The sequence below is a fragment of the Nyctibius grandis genome, chromosome 8 (genome assembly GCF_013368605.1).
Source record: "Nyctibius grandis isolate bNycGra1 chromosome 8, bNycGra1.pri, whole genome shotgun sequence".
Taxonomy (NCBI): Eukaryota; Metazoa; Chordata; class Aves; order Nyctibiiformes; family Nyctibiidae; genus Nyctibius; species Nyctibius grandis.
The window spans coordinates 48583851-48607551 of NC_090665.1; the positions used below are offsets into that span (position 1 = coordinate 48583851).

General features: G+C 52.3%; 1 protein-coding gene across 2 annotated transcripts; it reads right to left on the minus strand.

Annotated features, from left to right (window-relative positions):
* Positions 1-301: 301 nt before the first annotated feature.
* Positions 302-22553, minus strand: GNG12 (G protein subunit gamma 12). Of its 2 annotated transcripts, none has more exons than XM_068406582.1 (5): positions 22482-22553; positions 15070-15127; positions 14556-14655; positions 3855-3971; positions 302-1604 (listed from the first exon to the last, which is right to left on the minus strand). In XM_068406582.1, exons 4-5 carry the CDS (start codon positions 3948-3950, stop codon positions 1479-1481), a joined length of 222 nt encoding a protein of 73 aa, XP_068262683.1. In that variant the 5' UTR covers positions 3951-3971; positions 14556-14655; positions 15070-15127; positions 22482-22553; the 3' UTR covers positions 302-1478. The 2 variants fall into 2 exon arrangements, with proteins under 2 accessions (XP_068262683.1, XP_068262684.1); XM_068406583.1 differs by having other exon boundaries at positions 14551-14655.
* Between the last annotated feature and the right edge of the window lie 1148 nt (positions 22554-23701).

Below are 23701 nucleotides of genomic sequence, written 5' to 3' on the forward strand. Positions count from 1 at the left end.
AGCCACCAACCCGCCCTTCTCCCTTTGACGCAACACAGCATTAAAGAGTCAAATTAGGAAATACAGAGAAAAACCACAAATAACAAGCTGGCTGCTTAATTTACGGGGAGGAAATACCCATTCTGGAGTGGCGTTGGGGCTGTATTTCCCCTGAATTTTACAATTCCTGTTCTTTCATGGGAGTATTTATAGCAAAAGAGCAAAGTGGAAATGTAATCGCTCGAGCTTTCACATGCCTCTATATATTGCAGTTAAAAAATGATCAGCTGGATCAACAACCCATGCCAATATGTACCAACAGTGTGTATATAATTTAATATAGAAATGACAAATATGCAATGTAAGACAGAAAATTACAAGTGGTTAATAAATTCTGTAAATATCATTACAGAAATGCACGGTTATGGCAGATCAACCTCCAAACACCGGCTACAGGGAAAGACACTCGTAGCCAGCTGAAGTCTGGATTGTTTTCAATCCCTTCAAAGCTTTCTGTTAATACCTGATGTTTGTATAAATATACTGTTAAAGATTTATATATATATGCACATACACACAGACAGAGAAAGACTTTTTTATTATGTATGTATATAAAATCACTTACTTGATGGAAAAGCCCTCCAATCATATCTGCATAACCACCATCTGGAGATAATTTGGCATTTTTCCCATTTAAAAATGAATTTTTTTTTAAAAAAAGAGCCAAATTCTGACTCCCTGCACAAAACAGGACGGGGACTTCGAGGGACGGGACCATGCCTGCAGCCAGGGCAGCACTAGCTTGCAGCCTTTGATTCTTCCAACAGGGTTTTTATGCTAACGTAGATTTTTAATTAGAGAAGAAAATGCAGAGAAGCAGAGTCAAAGCTGAAAAATTCTGCTTTTTCCAATGTTTCTTAAATAGGAGGAAAATAAATCTGCAGATCTGATTCTTGATGCTTTAGGGTTCACACTTACAGGCTGCAGGCATGGCTCCTACACTCACTTTTCACGGTAGGTTCTGCTCGATAACGCGCTCCCAAACGCGCCTGTGCACAAACACACGCTGCCAACAGGGGTACAACCCCCTCCCCGCACACAGGATTTAAAAAAAATGTCAACCCCGTGGTGTTTAATCAGGTTTCTACACCTTCACTTTAGTCTTGTTTGTGTGAGCTAAGAAGCGAAAGCAGGTCCCACGCCCGCCGAGCACAAGCCCCCATCCCACCCTGCCCGTCCCACCGCAGGGCTGCCGGCGTGGGCTTGACACGGACCCCATCCCCTCGGGCAAGAAAGAAGTTAATTCAGTTTGAAACCTCACTTTCTAATAAAGACAGGGAACAGAAGAAACGCTTTAGAAAGCTTAAGAAATCATTTATACGCTTGGTGAAAGAGCGGCCGCTCCTACACGGTTGATGGCTGGTACCTTACAGAGTATTTGCCCGCACGCCGGCCGGTGCTGCCCGTCCCCGGGAGGGCTGCGGAGGAGCTGCCCTCTCCTACAACAGAACGCAGGTCTTCTTGTCCTTGAAAGGGTTCTCGGAAGCGGGTATGCCCATTAGCAACGGGTCCTTCTTGGCGTGTTCTTCGCAGTAGAGCATTAGGTCTGCTGATGCTTTCGATACCTGCAGAAGATGAGGGGGAAAAAAAACAAAGCACCATAAAATTTCCCCAAAACTGGTGACGTGATCAAATGTGGCGAGAGCTGCCGATGGGTACAAAGTCCCTGCGTGGGGCAGGAGAGGTGCTCGGAGATCAACACGCTCCCTAGGGCCCCGTCTCCTGTAAAAGACCCGCTGCCACGGGCTCACTCCAACTTCATCTGCAGGGAGGAGGAAAGGATGGACCCCGGTGCTCTTCGGGGTGAGTTGGTGACACCAGCTCGGCTCCTACACGGCTTCTACAGAAGACTAAAAATAAACTGGAGGAGGTTCAAAATAATACAGCAGGTGCGTAACAAGGAACTTAGAATCACAGACTGGTTTGGGTTGGAAGGGACCTTAAAGCCCATCCAGTTCCAACCCCCTGCCACGGACAGGGACACGTTCCACCAGACCAGGTTGCTCCAGGCCCCATCCAACCTGGCCTTGAACATGGCCAGGGAGGGGGCAGCCACAGCTTCTCTGGGCAACCTGGGCCAGGGTCTCACCACCCTCACAGCAAAGAATTTCTTCCTAAGATCTCATCTCAATCTCCCCTCTTTCAGTTTAAAACCGTTCCTCCTCGTCCTGTCACTCCATGCCCCTCTTCAGCTTTCCTGTAGCCCCTTCAGGGACTGGAAGGTGCTAGAAGGTCTCCCCGGAGCCTTCTGCTGGGTGGTGAGGCTAGAGCACTTGCCGGTGAAGACTGAGGCAAAAAAGTCGTTGAGTACCTCAGCCTTTTCCATACTATAACTTCTCATCTATGCAGTTGGGGACAGCAAACAAGGGTCCTCAGAGGACTTGCCATTTCAGGAATGCTGTGCAGGGTCCCTCCTCGCACCACCCCGCTCCTGGCCCCCGTTGCCTGAGGAAGGCATGGCTGGACGTTTGCTCTGCCGGCCTTCAGAGGGGCTGGGCAGAAACGCGAGGAGCACGACCAAACCCCAGAAGGCAACGTTACCAGTGTAGCCAACATCCCTTCCCAGCTAGCTGGGAACAAGCTTCGTTGGAGGGCAGGAAGGCCCTACAGAGGGATCTGGGCAGGTTGGATAGATGGGCCAAGACCAACAGCATGAGGTTCAACAAGAACAAGTGCTGGGTCTTACACTTTGGCCACAACAACCCCCTGCAGCTCTACAGGCTGGGGGAAGAGTGGTTAGAAAGAGCCCTGGGGGTGCTGATCGACAGCCGGCTGAACATGAGCCAGCAGCGTGCCCAGGTGGCCAAGAAGGCCAATGGCATCCTGGCCTCTATCAGGAATAGTGTAGCCAGCCGGTCTGGGGAAGTGATCGTCCCTCTGTACTGGGCACTGGTGAGGCCGCACCTTGAATCCTGTGTCCAGTTCTGGGCCCCGCACTTCAAGAGAGATGTTGAGGTGTTGGAGCGAGTCCAGAGGAGGGCGACCAAGCTGGGGAAGGGTCTGGAGGGTCTGACCTACGAGGAACGGCTGAGGGAGCTGGGGGTGTTTAGCCTGGAGAAGAGGAGGCTCAGAGGTGACCTTAGTGCAGTCTACAACTACCTGAAGGGAGGTTGTAGCAGAGTGGGAGTCGGCCTCTTCTCCCAGGCAACTAGCGATAGGACAAGAGGACACAGCCTCAAGCTTGGCCAGGGGAGGTTCAGGTTGGCCATTAGGAAGCATTTCTTCTCAGCAAGGGTCATTAGCCATTGGAAGGGGCTGCCCAGGGAGGTGGTGGAGTCACCATCTCTGGAGGGGTTTGAGAAAAGACTGGCCATGGCACTTAGTGCCCTGGTCTAGTTGCCATGGTGGTGTCAGGGCAATGGTTGGACTCGATGATCCCAGAGGGCTCTTCCAGCCTGATTGATTCTGTGATTCTGTTCCTTTTCTGTCTTTAGTTAAAGGAATCCAGTTGCTGCTACCTTCGTTTATTTATGATGTCCCTACGCATTCACCTTCCTCGCAGACGCAGCGTTCAGCCCACCAAAGGATGGAACAAAACTCACACAATTAACGCATGAAACTGGAGCTGCGTCCCTGCCTGCTGCTCGTTTGCACTTTGTATTTCGCTTTGGCTCTCCCACGAGCCCACAAAGCACCGAGCTACCCGAGGACACCGCCGGAAGGATTAGTTTAATTCATGCTTGTTGGGCTGAAATGTAAATGTCACATTTCGAGATGGGGAAAACACCGAGCTGTGAGTGCACGCGCTGCGTTATCGTATCGGAGGGGGGAGAAAACAGGAAAAAAAGGCAGGGTGAAGAAGGACGTGTGCTCACCTTTATTCTTTCTATTGAGGCTTCTATCCTCAGCTGCTGGACGGTCCTGCGGGCCTGGGCGATGTTGTTGGTTGTGCTAGCCGTCTTGCCAGACATCTTCAGCGACGCGGCGCAGCTCTGCGTTGAAAGGCAGCGGGTTAGTTTTCCAGGAGCTGGCACAGCACCTTAAACTGCTTTTACACAGAGGGAACCTTGACAGGCTGCAAAAAGTGCCTTTTTTCTAAATTATTTTGCACAACAGGAGCTGAGAAGCAGCTCGGTAACTGATGCTCTGCGACCAGAACACCCTCCAGGAAAACCCCACCGAGCTCTTGTGCATCTCACGGCTTCGCTCTTCCCTGCGTTAACGCTCTGCTGCACGTCAGGGGAGAAGGAGGACGAGAAGGCAAAGTTCAGACACGCTCCCCGGTGCTCTCTGCTCCCAGATGGCCATAGAGGGGAGGTGGTGGAAAAACACCGAGCAGCTCCAGGACTTTCCTCCTCCAGCATCGATCCCGCCGTGGGGCCGGCAGTTGGAGGGTGCCCAGTGAGAAAGGAGGATGCTCTGCACCGGGCTGGGTCCTGCAGCGACCCCAGCACAGCTTTTGCAGCTTGACCCCCCCTTGCAGCTACTCACGGGACTCCTGCGAGTAGCACGAGGGCAACACATGCCAGCTTACAGGGGAGCCCAGCCCGTGCCAGGTCCCTGCAAGCTGGACCAAGGAGGAAGGCGCACTCCCCACCCCACCAAGGAGCAAGGAGTGAGCTAGGATGGAGGAAGACAGCCCACCTGCCAGCTCTGCCTCGAGACTCATCCCAAGAGGACACGCAGCACCAGTAAACAGTTGAGGGCCAGTTTTGCTGGTGCTGGCACCGCTGTCCCTGAGCAGCTTTACTGCAACAAAGACCCGAGCGAGGTTCCTTCATCATGTCCACAACTATGCTTAGTCAGCGCTCCACCAGCATTTGGATGAGGCTTTGAGCAACCTGGTCTGGTGGAAGGTGTCCCTGCTCATGGCAGGAGGTTGGAACTAGATGGGCTTTAAGGTCCCTTCCAACCCAAACCATTCTATGATTCTATGATTTACACCTCTCAGGATCCAGAGGCCTTAACCTCATGGTGGCCCCAGAAAACCTCAGCTCCTTCTGCCGTAACTCACGGCATGCTCAAGCCCACCCTGGCGTATTGCACCACCACAAGTGTCCCTTTCCCTGTGCCACCCTGCCCCGTCTCCCAGCAGCACCCTTCCTGCTGCATGGCCCCAGCAGCTCCGGACACTTCCCATCCCATAGAGCTGCACCTCAGCACCAACCGCAGCTGCTGGAGGGACACAGAATCACAGAATCAATGAGGTTGGAAGAGCCCTCTGGGATCATTGAGTCCAACCGTTGCCCTGACACCACCATGGCAACTAGACCAGGGCACTAAGTGCCATGGCCAGGCTTTTCTTAAACACATCCAGAGATGGGGACTCCACCACCTCCCTGGGCAGCCCCTTCCAATGGCTAATGACCGTGGCTAAGAAATGCTTCCTAATGAAAGTCTCGGGAGCGGCGCTTGCTCGAGGGAGGTGTGAAGTCTTTGCACGCTGCAGCTGCGAGGAGGAGCCAGAGACGCACGGGAGCCTTCAATGCCATCAGCATCACGGCACAAACTCTCCATCACTAACCCAGACCCACCATAGCACAGCCGAGTTATTGCCAATCACGGAGCTGGAACACCCCACAGCGAGCACACAGCGTGTGCGTCCCGAATTACCAGTGTTTGCAGCACCCAAATATTAAAATGCATTTTGATGGCTCATTCAGTGATTCAATCTGCAAATTACTCCTGAGAAGAGGGAGTGCTGACTGACTGTTTGTCTGGAAATCGTCGTAAATCTGCTCATAAAGGTTTAATAGTCACACATTTTGCTTTTTTACTGGGAAAGGACAAGCTATTTGGAGCACGTTTCTCACCGTAAGTGACGATGAGAGGTGCACACTGAAGGTGTGTCGTGTTATTTCACAGAATCACAGACTGGTTTGGGTTGGAAGGGACCTTAAAGCCCATCCAGTTCCAACCCCCTGCCATGGGCAGGGACACCTTCCACCAGACCAGGTTGCTCCAAGCCCCATCCAACCTGCCCTTGAACACTGCCAGGGAGGGGGCAGCCACAGCTTCTCTGGGCAACCTGGGCCAGGGTCTCACCACCCTCACAGCAAAGAGTTTCTTCCTAATATCTCATCTCAATCTCCCCTCTTTCACTTTAAAACCGTTGCCCCTCGGCCTGATGTGCAAATACCAAACAGCATCTTGGCTGCGTGGAACTGAAACGGTAGAACAGGAATTTAAAAAGAATTCCTCATGTTTAGGTGGTACCCTTAAGAAAAGATAATAAGTATGAGCCTGTTGGCTCAAATTTGGGAAATTTACTCTGCAAAGAACACAGTTTTCATTTACTAGACTGAAAAACTATGCTGTGAAAAAAAACCCACCCAAAGCAATTTATTTTTATAAAGTAATGCATGCATCTCCGAGGAGTACGTTAGTTCAACGTCTGCTCATCCCTCTAATTTTAGGGTTTTTGGGGTTTTTTTTTTTAAGACATAAGGTTAAAAAACAATTACTGCAAAATTAAAAGATAAACCATTCTGCTCTCACGTCGCTGGGGCGAGCCTAGGCAAAGAAAAAAAAACAAAACCCCTTTTGCCACTGGAGAGGTTTGAGTTTCTCTGCAGTCCTTTCCCATCCTACGTGAATGACCTCGTTAGGAAAGTTGCAGTGCTTATTTTCCCATCTGGTTAGCTTTGTTAATAAATTAGATGTTAAAAAAAAAAACCCAAACCTTAACATTTGAAAATTAAATTGCTGTGTTTCCTCATCTTCAAACAGCATTACTTTAATAGTCCTCCTAAGATTACTAAATCTCTTCTACAGAGAGATTTACAAACAATTAGGTCATCACCCAATAACACCGTTTTCTCTCCGAGCTCCTGGCAACCCAACCTCCCAACCGAGCTGCCGCAGCCATCCCGAGGTGCAGGATTTCTCAGAGGGGGGACACTTGATTTGGGAGGTTGTAGTAGAGTGGGAGTCAGCCTCTTCTCCCAGGCAACTAGCGATAGGACAAGAGGACACAGCCTCAAGCTTGGCCAGGGGAGGTTCAGGTTGGACATTAGGAAGCATTTCTTCTCAGCAAGGGTCATTAGGCATTGGAAGGGGCTGCCCAGGGAGGTGGTGGAGTCACCATCTCTGGAGGGGTTTAAGAAAAGCCTGGACATGGCACTTAGTGCCCTGGTCTAGTTGCCATGGTGGTGTCAGGGCAATGGTTGGACTCGATGATCCCAGAGGGCTCTTCCAACCTAGTTGATTCTGTGATTCGAGGCAGGGTTTTCTGGGCCAGGGGTGTCTCCAGGGATGTCTCCCAGGAGAATTAAGCCACTCTCTAACGACCAGAGCGCTCAGTTGGGGAGAACACTGCTGCAACCTCTGGGAAACGAGCCTCCACGCTCAATGGGCAGCCCCCAACCGCACGCAGAGACACCCCGAGAGATGAACTCGCCCCATCACGTTTCTCAGTGGGATCTCTCATGACCCCAGCACTCACAGCCCCAACTATTCATTCTCTATTAAACCAACCAAACCGCAGCTCCAACAAGTTTTTCAGTTCACCACCCAAGACACAACACGGCCGGGGTGATCTCGTGCTTCTCCTGCTGGGGGTCCCCTGTTGCAGGGACACACAGTGACTGACCACCTCGGTCCCCTGCACATGATAAAGCTGAATGAGGACTGTCCAGACCCGAGGCTGACAGTGACAGAGGTTCCCCAGCCCCAGAGGAGCTCGGGCACGGATGCAGCTCTCACTTGTCTCTGACTCACGACCTAAAAAGGGACAAAATCATCAGACACAGAATCACAGAATCAACCAGGTTGGAAGAGCCCTCTGGGATCATCGAGTCCAACCATGGCCCTGACACCACCATGGCAACTAGACCAGGGCACTAAGTACCATGTCCAGGCTTTTCTTAAACCCCTCCAGAGATGGTGACTCCACCACCTCCCTGGGCAGCCCCTTCCAATGGCTAATGACCCTTGCTGAGAAGAAATGCTTCCTGATGTCCAACCTGAACCTCCCCTGGCGAAGCTTGAGGCTGTGTCCTCTTGTCCTAGCGCTGGTTGCCTGGGAGAAGAGGCCGACTCCCACTGCGCTACAACCTCCCTTCAGGTAGTTGGAGACTGCACTAAGGTCACCTCTGAGCCTCCTCTTCTCCAGGCTAAACACCCCCAGCTCCCTCAGCCGTTCCTCGTAGGTCAGACCCTCCAGACCCTTCACCAGCTTGGTCGCCCTCCTCTGGTCGCAGCCATTAACCCCGCCGGGTTCCCATAGAGGGACCAACGTCCACCCCAGCTGCTCTGTGCTCGTTGTCACCTCCTGCCCTTTTTCCTGTCCGTCCCTACGCCTGCTCTGTTTGGAAGTTGTCAGAGGTGAAAAGAATGATGATGGGAAAGGTTCTCGTACCGCCGGGAGGGAGCCAGGCTGCCTGCCCTCTCCAGGCACCATGGGCTTGCCGAGGCACATGCCGGGCTCTGTAATTAACAGCAGAGTCAAACAACGTGCGGAGCAAACATGGCAGCAGGAAGGCCTAGCTCATCCTTCGGGGAAAACACCTTTTTGCACAGAAAGCTGAGGACTTGGGTTTGTTTAAGAGGAGGGTGCTCACCCCCAGGCACAGGTTCAACCACTAAGAGCAGACCACACCAGCGCCCTTCATGCAGGCCGTTCACCTGCATTTCTTTTCTTTCTTATAAATAACAACAGAAACATGGGCAAACAGGTGGAGCTGCCCCACTTCCCTAGAACAACCCTGGTTTTCAAGGCCTTGCCCTATTTCTTTCTGCAGGCTTTAGGTAACGGGGTTACAGTGCAGCAGGCGCCGAGAGCAGCGGCCTCGGCCGGTGCCCAGCTGGGCACTGAACTGGAGCTCCAACCGGGATAATTAACCACCACGTATCTTTTTTTATTCTTCTAGATCCAGGACTTAACGAACCACCTGCTGAGTGAAATGTAATTAAATCATCACTGCTACAGCACACCCGGGAATCGCCCAGCGCTCCCCATTCGCTCCACTTACGTAAAGTCAGCTCCGAACGCCGGCGAGCAGCGGAGTAAAGCTTCAGGAGGGTGTCTCGTTATTATTTCTTTTGAGATAAAATAGGTTTTAAGTTGAATAACTCAAAGCTGTAGATCAAGAGAGCGGGCTGAACAAAACACAAACCGACAGCACCTAAAACCGTACAAGATGTGCCTGGCTGTAACGCATGGGCAGCCTCTGGAGAAAAGCCTGGCCATGGCACTTAGTGCCCTGGTCTAGTTGCCATGGTGGTGTCAGGGCAATGGTTGGACTCGATGAGCCCAGAGGGCTCTTCCAACCTCATTGATTCTGTGATTCTGTGACGCAGGGTGAGCAGTGGTGGGATGGAGCTGGGCCGCATCCAGCCCGCGCTCCTCACCTCTGCCCCGAGCTGGGTACCGAGCTGCTGCCCTCACCCTGGCAGGGAGCTGCTGCCGGGGGAGCACCCGTGCCCCGAGGAGCTGCTCAGCGGTGCCGGGGGGCCTTTGGGCAGCGTTTCTGCTCCAAAACCCAACCGTAACACGGTGCGGTGGGAGCTCGTGTTTACGCTTCCAGTGATTCCACACCAAACGCTGCAGGTTTACGAGTGAAACTGTCCCCAGTCTTTGCTGAAACAGTTCTAAACTGGATCCACTCTGCGTATCGCCACCACCACCACCACAGCCTCTGCCTGCCCACCTACACCAAGGGCTCCCCACCACTTCACAACGTGGTGACCTTACCAGCACCGTCCTGCCTGGCACCCTTGCACCCCTGCTGCCTTCAGCTGGGACTCTGCAAACAATCCAGTAGTAACACAGCACCAAACCCCTGCCTCCTCTCACCAACTCGTACCCTCCAGCAGGGATAAAAAGCCAGGAGCTCGCTCCTGTCTCTTAAGTCAGCAATTTTGCTTCTGAAAATACACAGAACAGACTGGCTGGGCTGTGATTCTGTGATTTTTAGGGTTGCTTTTCTGTGCTTCAAGTTTTGCTTCAGCTCTGTAAAGCTCCTCCGTGCCATTGCCCGGGGCACAGCTGGGACAGCACAGCGAGCTGCCACCCTGGGCTCGCCGCCACCAGCTCCTCCCTCGGCGGGGTGACCCCCTGCTCAGGCAGCGCTTTGCAGCCCCCTGCCCCTGCGCAAAGACCCTGTCCCCCTCCTGATGGTGAGCAGCACCTCCTCTACCACCTTCACCCCCAGCCCGGTTAAGCGGGACACCGTGCACGGGCTGGGGAGGCTGGCAGGAGCGAGGAGGCAGCGAGAGGCGGAGGAGCCGCAAGCAGCACGGAGAGACACCGGCAACCACAGCCAAGGTCAGTCCTCATGGGAGCGGGGAGAAGGAGCTGCCACGGCCCCGGGAGGGGGGAGTTACAGGAGGGCGTGATGGCAGAGCCCCTCTCCGGCACCTGGCATGACCGTGGGCTACATGCACCACTTACTACGTGCACCACTCGCTCACTACAGGGACCACTTACTACATACACCACTCGCTCACTACATGGACCACTTACTACATACACCACTCACTACATGCACTACTCGCTCACTACGTGCGCCACTTACTACGTGCACCACTTGCTCACTACAGGGACCACTTACTACGTGCACCACTCGCTCACTACGTGCCCTGCTCACAATGTGCACCGCTCACTCACTACGTGCATCACTTACTATGTGTACCACTTGCTCACTGCATACACTACTCACTACGTGCACCACTTACTGCATGCACCACTTGCTCACCACATGCACTACTACATGCACCACTCGCTCACTACAGGGACCACTTACTACATGCACCACTCACTACATGCACTACTTGCTCACTACGTGCACCACTCACTACATGCACCACTTGCTCACTGCACACACTACTCACTACGTGCACCACTTACTACAGCACCACTCACTATGTGCACCACTTGCTCATCACATGCACCACTTACTACGTGCACCACTTGCTCACTGCACACACTACTCACTACATGCACCACTTACTACAGCACCACTCACTACGTGCACCACTCGCTCACTACGTGCACCACTCACTCTGTGCACCGCTTGCTCACTGCCTACACTACTCCCTGCGTCCACCCCTCACTCACTGCACGCACCCGGCGCAGCGGGAGGCTGCGGGGTGTCTCGGGGTGAGGTTTCCGTGGGCTCTCCGGGGGCTGCGAGCGCTCCTACACGTGCCGCTCTCCCAGGCGCCTGCGTGGGAGCGCGAGGGCTGGCGGCTGGTTGGGACTTGAATGCTGGTGGTTGGGTTTCCTACGGGGCAGACACGGCTGCTGGGGAGCGGGTTTGTTACGACTTGCAGCACCTAAAAACCCTCCGAGGCCAAGCCAAGAGGCCTGGCGCTGGGTGCAGGAGTAAACACCTCCGTTCTGAGGGTGCATCATGCTGTAACCAGCCGAGGCCGAGCATCCCAGCGCAGGCAGCTGCTCCTGCCCTCCCACACGGGGCGATGGGGGATCCCCAGGCTCCTTCCCCAACACCATCTTCTCTTCGCTGCACAGAATCACAGAATCAATCAGGTTGGAAGAGCCCTCTGGGATCATCGAGTCCAACCATTGCCCTGACACCACCATGGCAACTAGACCAGGGCACTAAGTGCCATGGCCAGGCTTTTCTTAAACCCCTCCAGAGATGGGGACTCCACCACCTCCCTGGGCAGCCCCTTCCAATGGCTAATGACCCTTGCTGAGAAGAAATGCTTCCTAATGTCCAACCTGAACCTCCCCTGGCCAAGCTTGAGGCTGTGTCCTCTTGTCCTATTGCTGGTTGCCTGGGAGAAGAGGCCGACTCCCACTTCCCTACAACCTCCCTTCAGGTAGTTGTAGACTGCACTAAGGTCACCTCTGAGCCTCCTCTTCTCCAGGCTAAACACCCCCAGCTCCCTCAGCCGTTCCTCGGAGGTCAGACCCTCCAGACCCTTCACCAGCTTGGTCGCCCTCCTCTGGACTCGCTCCAACACCTCAGGTTGGCCCGCAGGGAGGGTGGGAGAGGCACAGTGTCCCCCATGGCAGCAGTGGCTGGGAGAAAGCTGCACCCAGGGGATGCCTCTGCCCACCTGAAACCCAAATCACCCTCAGGGGTGCTTCTTCTCACCCTACATTGACCATACAGAGTCGAGAGGCCTGAAGGAGGTGCCTCGGGTTGGCAGGATGGGCAGCAGGCCCAAGGATTTTATAAAGGACTTGGGAAGCCAGAAGTGTGGAAGAAGAGTGGCAGGGTCGGTGTGGAGGGAGCACGGGGTGAGCAGCCCTGACCTGTCACACCGGCTACACACAGCCCAGCGCACACGGGCTCCTGCACGCGGATCTCGCAGCACCTCTCCGGGCGCGCTCGGTCCCATCCACACCTCCAAAGTAAACACTATGAAAGTTATCCACGCTCATCTTCCAGACATGGGGACCCACTGTCCCAGATGTAACCCTAATTAGAGAGCGCTGGAACGAGGAGGGCACGTTGGCCACTCCTCCTGCTCCAACCGGTTGCTCTGCTCGGAGGAGCAAACAGCCCCTTGGCAGCTCACCCGCCTCCCGCGCAGGGCGACGCGCCTCTGCCAGCACCTCGCTCCGGTTATGCAGCCAACCTAGTTTTTCCAGCGGTGGGTGCAGCCAGAGGGAAAGCCCGGGGTGGCTGGCAGGGCTCCTGCAACCCTGGTCCCGGTACGGGGCCGTGCTGACACCCAGTGGAAACCACGGCGAGACAGCCGGCGGGGGAAACACGGCGGCTGGAGCCTTTTCCTCCTGCTACGCTACTGACAGAGTGGAAAATGGAGCCTGGTTAGTAGGAAAACATCCAAGCCCTGCCCTCAGCACCAAAACAGAATTGAGCAGTGAAATGAAATAGGGATTAGAGATGCTTTCTGGTCATTTCTCTCTATGATACCTACACCACAAACCACGCTGCTGGCAGCAGCGGCGACAGCCATGGCTGGTCCCTGGCAGGCGAGGAGGGCTTCGTTTTTAAATAGGTATCAGGCAAGATTTACAATCGTGGCACAAATATTTTATACACACCAGGGAAAGTTTGGGTTTGGTAAAAGAAAACAAGATCCTCCCCAAATGAAAACATTAGAACGGGCTGCCCAGGAAGGTGGTGGAGTCACCATCTCTGGAGGGGTTTAAGAAAAGCCTGGACATGGCACTTAGTGCCCTGGTCTAGTTGCCATGGTGGTGTCAGGGCAATGGTTGGACTCGATGAGCCCAGAGGGCTCTTCCAACCTGACTGATTCTGTGATTCTGTGAACTCCTTTGCCTATTCAAGGATCACAGACAAGCTGCAGCATCCAGCAGCTGCGGTACCTGCACACAGGATTTTTCGTGAAGGACGTGGATGTTTGGGACACACACCCTGCACGGCACCGCAGCTGAAGGGGTTGGGGAAGCTCAGGCCCCCCAGAAGACCCAACTTCTGTTTTACTTCACCAAGGTGTAAGCGGCGTAAGTGGGGGATCAGCACGCCTCAGCTCCGTTTCCCTCTGGTTTGGATTCCAGCATGTACGAGCTGATCCAAACCACTCTTACAGCAGAAAAGATACAGCAGCAACCAACTCTCCTTCCACCCATAGCTCTTGGAGGAGGTGCAGTAACGAGGGCCAGGTTAGTGGTGGGATGTCTGGGCATGCCGATACACCTGCTTTCCCCAGAGGTGAGCAGCCCGTCGGTGCACATGGAGAATAAAAGCTCCTTAAAGCTTAAAACTTGTGATGTTTGCTTCTTCAGAGAATTTACACTTGAGAATATTTAGAGATGTTACAGTTGAAATATTTTTTAAAATTATAACCATGCTGCCAGTGTCTTAATTAGTCTTTCTGAAAGGTATAAAAATCCCAAATAATGTGAAATGAAAGAAAACAGACAAGTCTCCCAAGATGTCCCACTGGATTTAGCGTTTCAGGTATTTAACTAAGGATGTTTTCCTTCATAAATCCCAGAATCAATCAGGTTGGAAGAGCCCTCTGGGATCATCGAGTCCAACCATTGCCCTGACACCACCATGGCAACTAGACCAGGGCACTAAGTGCCATGTCCAGTCTTGTCTTAAACCCCTCCAGAGATGGTGACTCCACCACCTCCCTGGGCAGCCCCTTCCAATGGCTAATGACCCTTGCTGAGAAGAAATGCTTCCTGATGTCCAACCTGAACCTCCCCTGACTCCACTTCACAAGTTATCCCAGTACCATCCTGCCGACAAAACTGTGCTACAGCTCCGTTTGATTTCAAAGGCAGCCTCCATACCTGTGATTCTGTCAAACCCAATTTACTCGTTGGGAAACAAGCAGAGGAGAAACCTGCTTTTATTTCCCTCTGCATTTTTTCTGACTTAACTTTTTATCTCTTTAGTACAAATGAAAGCCATGACAACTGACTTCTAGATCAAGGTTACTTTGAAAAACGTCTGAGCAGTATTATTTTGAAGACATTGGCCTGAAGTCATTAGTAAAGACAACCTGTGCTCCCTAACGAACCGCGGTGCAGTTTCTCCGCAGAAGGAACCTGTTTCTCCCCGCAGGGCATTACCCAGCTAACTCACACCAGAAAAGACACAGGCAAACTACAAAGAGCCATTTGCAAAGAGACTTTTAGCTGTATCAAAACCAGTTCACCTTACAGCATGTAAAGCAGGAGCAGTCCGTGATTACAGCACCAGACTGGGCGTCCCAAGATCCAGCTTGGCCTCAGGTTACGTGACCTTCAGCGACTTCTTCAGTCTGAAAGAGAGATAAAGGCGAGGACGCTGGTGGGAGATGCTCTGTGAAGAGCTCCGGGGCTCTCGGCTCAAAGGCACTAACAGGGTGCAAAGTATTTCACAAGCTTCTCGGTTACATGAATTTATCAAAGAAATTATTTTAAGAAAGGAGCAAATATAGGAAGAAGAATTTGCATTCTGAGATGGTCAAACAATAGACACCTAAGTCAGCAAATACAGAAATTATGAGCGCTTCCACACTGCTCCTTGCTCACGGGTGTAGTAAGTGAGGAAAAGCCTCATTTCTGCGGGAGAAGGAGCCCATTAAAAACCAGTATTTATACCCCCAATATTCAATGGGAAGGAGGTGTGGGACTTGTCATGCTGCTTTACATTTTGCATGAAAGAGAGGAACAAGTGTGTGCTGGAAACTCACCTACATAGGCAGTCCTGCAACCTGTCCGGCCTGCTTTGATTTTATCAGTGTAATGATCCTGAAACAGAGTAAAATAACAATTGTAAGTGCTTCACAGGGCAAGAAAGCTCAGAGGCAGCTGTCAGAAAAGCTGCTGGCTTTAAGACGAGTTAAACTACTCAGGTTAAACCCCGGAGCAGGTTTAAAGTGCCAGCGTAGCCGGTGTTGAGCACAGGTATTCCTTTGCCTCCTGTAGACTTCCCCAAGATGTAAGCCTCCACTGATATATTCTAGAAGCTGTGCTTAATCCACAGGAGAAACAAATCTGAGAGCCTTTACACACCCAGGCAAAAAATCCTGGAATTTCAGAGAATCACAGAATCAGTCAGGTTGGCAGAGCCCTCTGGGATCATCGAGTCCAACCATTGCCCTGACACCACCATGGCAACTAGACCAGGGCACTAAGTGCCATGTCCAGGCTTTTCTTAAACCCCTCCAGAGATGGTGACTCCACCACCTCCCTGGGCAGCCCCTTCCAATGGCTAATGACCCTTGCTGAGAAGAAATGCTTCCTAATGGCCAACCTGAACCTCCCCTGGCCAAGCTTGAGGCTGTGTCCTCTTGTCCTAGTGCTGGTTGCCTGGGAGAAGAGGCCGACTCCCACTCGGCTACAACCTCCCTTCAGGTAGTTGTAGACTGCACTAAGGTCACCTCTGAGCCTCCTCTTCTCCAGGCTAAACACCCCCAGCTCCCTCAGCCCTTCCTCGGAGGTCAGACCCTCCAGACCCTTCCCCAGCTTGGTCGCCCTCCTCTGCACTCGCTCCAACACCTCAACATCTTTCTTGAAGTCGGCTGCCTTGATGCTACAGGTAAAAGAGAAAGTGATAAACACCATAAGGTGATGTGCCTTCTGTGACAGCTAGAGCGGGGACTTTATTTACAAATAAAGTTGTTTTTCTTTTATTCTCCTCGCTTTGCTTCTGCCTGAAGCCTAAGGACAGACACATCCACTGCAATGCACACACAGGTGTGCAAATACACATTTAAAGCTCTAAAAACAGCAACTAATAACCTCACATTACTGGTAATTGCTGTGTGAACCTTTCCTGTAATTCATGCAGCTGGTTCTACACCTTCGTATCCCTGCAGAGACACCCACTGTCAAACCGGTGCAGAACACGGATTATACACACCGGGCATTCACTGACCCGGCAAAGCCGCCGGGGCACAGATAACTCATTAACCAGGGCACGGCAGGATCCACAATCGCCACCGACACTTTTTGGAACAAAACCAACCATCGTTTGCCAACGGCCGGCGGAGATCTGGCACAGAGCCCTGGCACCGCTCAGCAACCGCCCCAACAACGCAATTAGCCACGAGATTTACAAGCCCTAGTAGGGACGACACAGAGCTAGTTCCCAATACACTAAGCCCAGAGCGATGCAGAGGGGTAAAGCAACGGCAGGGGCAGGGGGCAGGGGCACGGGGCTGTGGCTTTTGGCTGGCACACGGCAGCACAGAGCGACCACGAAGGGCTTTGGCAGCGGGGCTGGGCTGCAGCCCCCAGCCTTCCTCGGGCAGCAACGACGGGGTCAGAGGAGCCAGAGCAATTCAGTTCCCCCATTCGCAGAATCACTGAGGTTGGAAGAGCCCTCTGGGATCATCGAGTCCAACCATTGCCCTGACACCACCATGGCAACTAGACCAGGGCACTCAGTGCCATGGCCAGGCTTTTCTCAAACCCCTCCAGAGATGGTGACTCCACCACCTCCCTGGGCAGCCCCTTCCAATGGCTAATGACCCTTGCTGAGAAGAAATGCTTCCTAATGTCAAATTCCCAGGGAACGAGAGAGGGAAACAGCACAGAAAGTTCCCAAGGGATGGCCCTTAAGCTGGCAGCGGGGTGCCCTGGCAGCGAGGGCAGCGTCCCCTTTATAAATCACACGCCGCTTCCCCTGTTGGAAGCAGCATCAACATTTTAATAGCTGCTGTTGAAATCATTGTATGGAGCAGGAAAATAAATTGCTTTCAGAAAGAGCCTGCCCCATCGCAGCCAGCCCTTGTTGTCCTAGTGCCAAGCTTGTGCTTTTCACATACAGCAAGGAAATAAAAGCAACACATAACCCTCCTTTAGATCCGTGTGACGGCCGTGCTGCACAAAATGCGAGTTTTCATGCTCGCTCTGGTCACACCCCCTGAAAATTGTTAAGGAAAACGAAGAAAAACTTTAATCTGTTGACTTCTGCTTCCTGCCGGAGGTGAAAACATAGTCAAAACGCTCTTTAAATGGATCTAAAAAATAAATATGGCTCATAGGGGCTGCTTTCCACCCTAGAGCCATGAAGACTCGATGTTCCTGCCTAATCAAAGCTCCTATCAAAGTAGTCATGAAACCCCACAAACCCAACATTACTGGCATAGTTTGAGGCCGGCGTAATGCAACCCCCTCCGAAACCCTCCTTAAGACGTGCCGCAGAGCTGGAGCGCAGGCGTTCAGAGGTCAGGCCGTCCTCGGGAAGGAATAAATCAGGGACGGGCACGCGGGAGAGAGCGAGAGGAGGAAATACCACTGCCAAACGGGTCCTGGACCCTGCGGCCAAGGGCAGCAGCCCAAGCCCAGCTGCCCTGCAGCCAGCTCCAGCTGGAGCATCCCTGCTTCGCAGGACAAATCCCTTGCAAGTTTTACAGTAACATAAACCAGATTCAGCTGGGAAGAAGATGGTCCATCTCCCAAAACCATCAGCGACACTTTCTGCTTATCCCAGCTCCAAGCTTAGACCCAAAAGCCTGACTTTTCTTTTTGGCTTGAATCTACAAACACGGCTGAAAATGTATTTTGGGATCTGCTCAAACTTATTCACAGCAATGACCGACAAAGCAGAGTATTTTACTTATAACAGCACCAACTTTTACATTTTTAGGGCAGTGACCCCGGTGGTTTAACACACGCTCCAGACAGCTGCAAAAACAAGAACGTAACCCCTTCCATACCTTACGAGAGTAAGATGACGCAGGAAAACAAGAGTTTGGCTGAAAGATTATGGCTTTTTATTAAGAAAACAACGAGCTCTTCCCATTTAATCTCTCATTTCTGAGACTTTTTGTTGTACTTGCTTACCTCCTCCCTCCGCCACACACGGCCCCTTTTCCTGGTGAATAAACTTGGAGATACTTTCAGAATTATTTTGATTCAGAAACAAAAGCTTCCTGGGCTCCTGCTACATGACTGCAAATTCATATTTCATGTTGGTTTACGTTCACCTCGAGTATTTCCTTCTTCACTTCACCGTGATACAGCAGCACGCAAAAAATAGCATCAGTGCCTTTGGTCGCTGCTGGGGTTTCTTTTTGAAGACAGAAAGGAAGTTTTCTTCTGGAAATACTCTGGCTATTCATGGAGATGATTAACGACACGGCAAAGAACATTTTTTTTCTTTCATTAACTGAAAAGGCACACACAGATACATCAAGTGTCTCGGAACGGAGCAAAGTTAAGCCCAAAGAGCCAACAACAGGGGAGAGAAATCTAAACACGTCCAAGCAGGGACGGACAGCTCTGGAAAGGCCTTCCTAGAGACACACTTCCTACAGTACAGTCAATTTTAAACTAAAGCTTAAATTTATAAACAACTGGAATGCCTGTTTCTGCCGAACGAGTCCTCTCCGCCGCAGGGCCACCCTCTGCCCCACCACATCCCCTCCTGCAGAGCTTCCCAACCCTTCCCGGGGCCGTGGGGGCTCCTGCCCCGCACGCCAGACCCGCAGCACCCTCTGGCACAGCCACCACGGGCTTTCCCTAGTTCACAGCCCACATTTTCCCTTCCCAACGACACCCACCGGTCCCTCATGAGAACATCCCGCACCTTCACTCACGCTTCCCGGTACTCCCGCGGCATCATCTGATCACGACGGAAACTGGGAGGGAGTTTTTTTGCTCTCCTTGGCTTAAACCGCTGGAAAACCTTTTCTTTTCCCTATGGTTAGTCCTACACCACCCCTACAAATAACACAGCCACCCACTCCCACGTGCGTCTAGCGTCGGCTTTTGAATTGCCCCGTTCTTGCCCCAGCAAGGGGAAGAAGTTGCTCTGAATGGCAGCATCTAGCTGGGGAGCTTCCACACAGAGATAACTATCATTGAGAGAGCAAGATGGGGCAAAATCTCCAGCTGCTGTAGTACAAATAAACCTTACAACACACTTTTTTTTCCCCTCCTTTTTGTACGCTGTAAGTCCATCACATGCCAAGACGCTGATACGGACACAGGAAGCGGGACATAAACACACCGCCTGATTTACCCAATATTCAAAGAAACACAACTAAAAATATACACCCGACAGCGTCCCTGAACATCTCACCCACACCCACGTCGGCAGGCTACGCTGACGGGGGCTTGCAGGAGCCCTGGAGCTTGTGGACACAGGTTACACCATACCCAGGTCCCAGCTTTGAGGACCCTCAGCATTAATGAGTGTGACATTGCGATGCACGAGAACATTGGATCCCCCCGAGCTGCGTATCTCTCCAGGGGACAGACGTACCCCCCCACAGAATCACAGAATCAATCAGGTTGGAAGAGCCCTCTGGGATCATCGAGTCCAACCATTGCCCTGACACCACCATGGCAACTAGACCAGGGCACTAAGAGCCATGTCCAGGCTTTTCTTAAACACCTCCAGAGATGGTGACTCCACCACCTCCCTGGGCAGCCCCTTCCAATGGCTAATGACCCTTGCTGAGAAGAAATGCTTCCTAAAGTCCAACCTGAACCTCCCCTGGCCAAGCTTGAGGCTGTGTCCTCTTGTCCTATCGTTAGTTGCCTGGGAGAAGAGGCCTACTCCCACTTGCTCCCACCTCCCCTGGGTAACCCCACTTCCCCGCTTCTACCTACCTCTAGAGAACCCCATGGATAATCCCACCATAATTGAGTCCCTGTGAGGACTTTTGTCACTACCTCCTCTCTTTCTGCTGCTTCTCATTAATCCTTGCAAAATACAGAGTGAAAACTTCTTGCTCACATCATTAGTATCTTCTCTTTTCCCTCCCTTCTACACTCCTCTACAGGTTACTCCTGAGAGCAGGAGAGATGTGACTGCAGAAGAGGCCACGGTGTTGAATGCAGGATGAACGTTCAGGTTCAGAAAAACAAGGTCCAGTTGTGCAACATTGCTGCACGATTCCAGCAGTGATTAATGCGGAGCAAATCCCAAGAGTCATCAAACATCTGCAGCTTCGGTTTCCCAAGAAACAGCAAGGCCACAACTACTTCCAAGATCTGGGGAACTCGCTTTCCTGCTTCCATTAAAGCTCATGAAAGTTTCACTATCGATTCCTACCTCTGCGCAAGGGCGTTTCTGGGCTAGAACACGAGACGCGTGAGCCCAACCCGTCCCTACAGGGGTGAGGATTTCTGGGGCTGTACCATGAACTTCTGGAGCAATTGGAGTTTGCAAAGGAGCCTAATCACAGGGGTTTGGGAAGCTGAGCCCGGGAAGGATGCGCATTCCCACCCCACAGCATTTCCCACGACAGCTCCAACGCTTTAACAGCACTTGAGGGGACTGTGGAGCCATCCCCAGCTGCTCTCTGCACCCCAGACCTCGCAGCGCCGCAGAGAACTTCTCGTGAATTTGGCTCAAATACTTTGAGTCTTTTGAGGAACAGAGAATAAGAAATTAAGAACTTTCATTATTCATTAAAAAAAGTTATGATATAGCCACAGAGACACGTACCTGAAACAAACAAAGCCTCTGAAACCTGCAACACAACTCGATATTCGCATTATAGTATAATACCAGTGAGAGGTGCTGGTTCTGCCCAGCGGAACCTGCCGTTTGGGGGCCCTCAGAAACTCCTCCAATTAGCAGGAGAGCTTAATTTTTAAATGCAGGTGGTCCCATCAGCTGGGCGGTTACACAAGCGGGCTCGACCGCAGCACTAGAGCCCATCCACTGTGTTAGGGCTTGATTAAAGATCTCCTAAACGACTGCAATACGCTCAACGCAGGGATGAAATACGGGATTGAGAAGTCATTAACCACACGCTAATCCCTCAATCTCATTTAGGGTTACCGGAGCAGCATAAGATGCTTGTGCTCTCCAGGACTCGCTATTTACTCACAGAATTTTATTTCTAAACCAATTTACAACCAAGATAAACGCAAACAAGTAACTTGTCACCGATGTTATTCACTTTGAGTCAATAGAAACGCGGGCTAATAGCCTGACAAATTACTGTGAATTCAATTTGAGATGAGATACTAATCGAATTGTTTCATGATCGCCACAAGGAACGCGGCGGCCCAGCATCCTACGTGCTCAGCCTGGCCTCCCGAGCCCTCCCCTGTCACACAGTAACCCCCACGTCTGTCCCCATCGCGTTTGCTGCGACAAATCCCCCCCCCAGCTCAAAGCCACACGTGGACGCAGGTCCTGCTGCCCTTCCTCCGGCGGTGACAAGACCCCAGTGTCCCCGCACGGCCCCGGTGGGGTCAGTGCCAGGAGGGGGGAAGGAGAAGGATGGGCTGAGCTGGGCATCATGCGAGCCTGGGTCCTCCTTCCCAACAGCACCAGGCTAAAAACAGGATATAAACTCCACAAACTCCAGAAACTTTTTATTTTCTCCCTCAAACGTAAAGAATTTAAGCTCTGAATAATATATTGCAATTTAAAAGTTGTTAAAGTAAACTTATTACTGCACCAGGGTGTGTAATCTCCTCAGTATCAACACGAAACCTCCTCAAATAATGACGCTTCCCACTAATTAAACTCCTTCCCACACTAATCCCACAACTCCTCGCACATGGGGAACCTCCTCCGCCGCGCGGGGCCGAGGGAAGCCCGTGGGCTGACGGCTGGGAACGTCCAAACTGAGAAGTTTAAACGTTTAATGTTTTTAATTTTAAAAGTTTAAATGATTTATGGGATGGTTGGGGGGGCTGCCCCTCTGCAGCCCCCCACTCCCAGCCCTGCGCATCCCTCACTGCCATAGGGAGGGTCTGGATGGACAGGGGAAGGCCGGCTGCTGCTGCACAGACTTTAATGCAAGAGAAAGGCCTTTTTTTATTATTATTATTATTTTTTTTAACATAATTGAGCAGATTTCAGCCCTTTCTGAAGCCGCACGCAACTTGTTGAACCGCACCAAAGCGGCTCCGGGCGGGACTGCTCCTCGAGAGAACTTGAGGAAAGAAAAAAAAACACAAAAAAAACCCACAAAAAGCCCTAAAACAACCTAAAAACTACCCCGAGGACCGCGCGGGCCCAGCCCGCCCCGCCGGGCCCAGCACCTCCGGGGTGGGGGGGCCCAGCCGCCACCGGGGCTCTCGCTGGCGTCTCCCGCTGCCCACAACCGTACAACCCACCCCCTCCAGCAAAGACACCGACGGAAACCCCCCACCCAGCGCCCCTTTACCCCGGCCCGGTACTCACCGCCCGCCGCTCCCGTCCTCCGCCCGCAGCCCGTCTCCACGGGCGACCGGAGCGGGCGGGATGGCCACGCCCACCGCCCGCTCAGGCCACGCCCACCGCCCGCGCAGGCCACGCCCACCGCTCCGGGCCGCGGGGCGGGGCGGGGCCTGGCGGTGGTGGGCGTGGCCAAGGGGGGTGGGCGTGGCCAAGGGGGGAGTGGGCGTGGCCTCCCCGCTCCCCTCTGGGGCTCAGCATCCCTAAAATCACCCTAAACCATTGATTTTTTTAAGGTATCGTGGCACTTTTTGGGGGGTGGTGTGATGTCATGATGACATAAGAATCACAGATTGCATCAGGAAGATATTATCACTGTTTGAATTTTTTATTTTTATTATTTTATTAATAATTTATTGTTATATTATTATATTATTACATTATTACATTATTACATTATTATATCATTATATTTTATATTATTATATTTTATTATTTTATAATTTTTAATTATTTTAATTTTTTTTTTAACTTTAATCAGCAATAGGATGAGGGATAACGGTTTTAAACTGAAAGAGGGGAGATTTAGATGAGATATTAGGTGGCCCTGCCCACGGCAGGGGGGTTGGAACGAGATGATCTCTAAGGTCCCTTCCAACCCAAACCAGTCCACACTAATTTGTGATTCCTGAGCCCGGGTGCACGCAGCCCCGGGGAGCAGGACAGGGAGTTTTTACAAAAACACGGTGCCCGTTCCCAAACCCCACCAGCCAAAGCGCCTCTTCCAGATCTACGGGACGTTGCGCAACCCAAACCCATCTCTCCAGCTCTGAAGGCCGGATTCGGACCCGCTGACGCTGTTTCCGAAGAGATTGCGACAGGAGCGGTGTCTTCCCTGGTGGGGGACAAATTACAGATACCTCAGGGGTGGGTGTCAAGGGGATGGACCAGACTCTTCTCAGCGGTGCCCAGTGACAGGACAAGGGGCAGTGGGCACAAGCTGAAACATGGGAAGTTCCATCTGAATATGAGGAGGAACTTCTTTGCTGTGAGGGTGCCAGAGCCCTGGCACAGGCTGCCCAGGGAGGGGGGGAGTCTCCTTCTCTGGAGATATTCAAACCCGCCTGGACTGACCCTGTGCAACGTGCTCTGGGTGACCCTCGTTGGGCAGGGGTTGGGCTGGATGATCTCCAGAGGCCCCTTCCAACCCCAAACTGGGATTCTGTGGGATTGGAGCAGCCCCAGCC

What these genes read in the sequence shown, in the direction of transcription:
- GNG12 (XM_068406582.1), bottom strand. Translation starts at nt 3,950, where the DNA reads ATGTCTGGCAAGACGGCTAGCACAACCAACAACATCGCCCAGGCCCGC. An exon ending in CCTCAATAGAAAGAATAAAG is followed by an intron (nt 1,605 to 3,854) that starts GTGAGCACACGT and finishes CATCTTCTGCAG; the next exon opens with GTATCGAAAGCATCAGCAGA.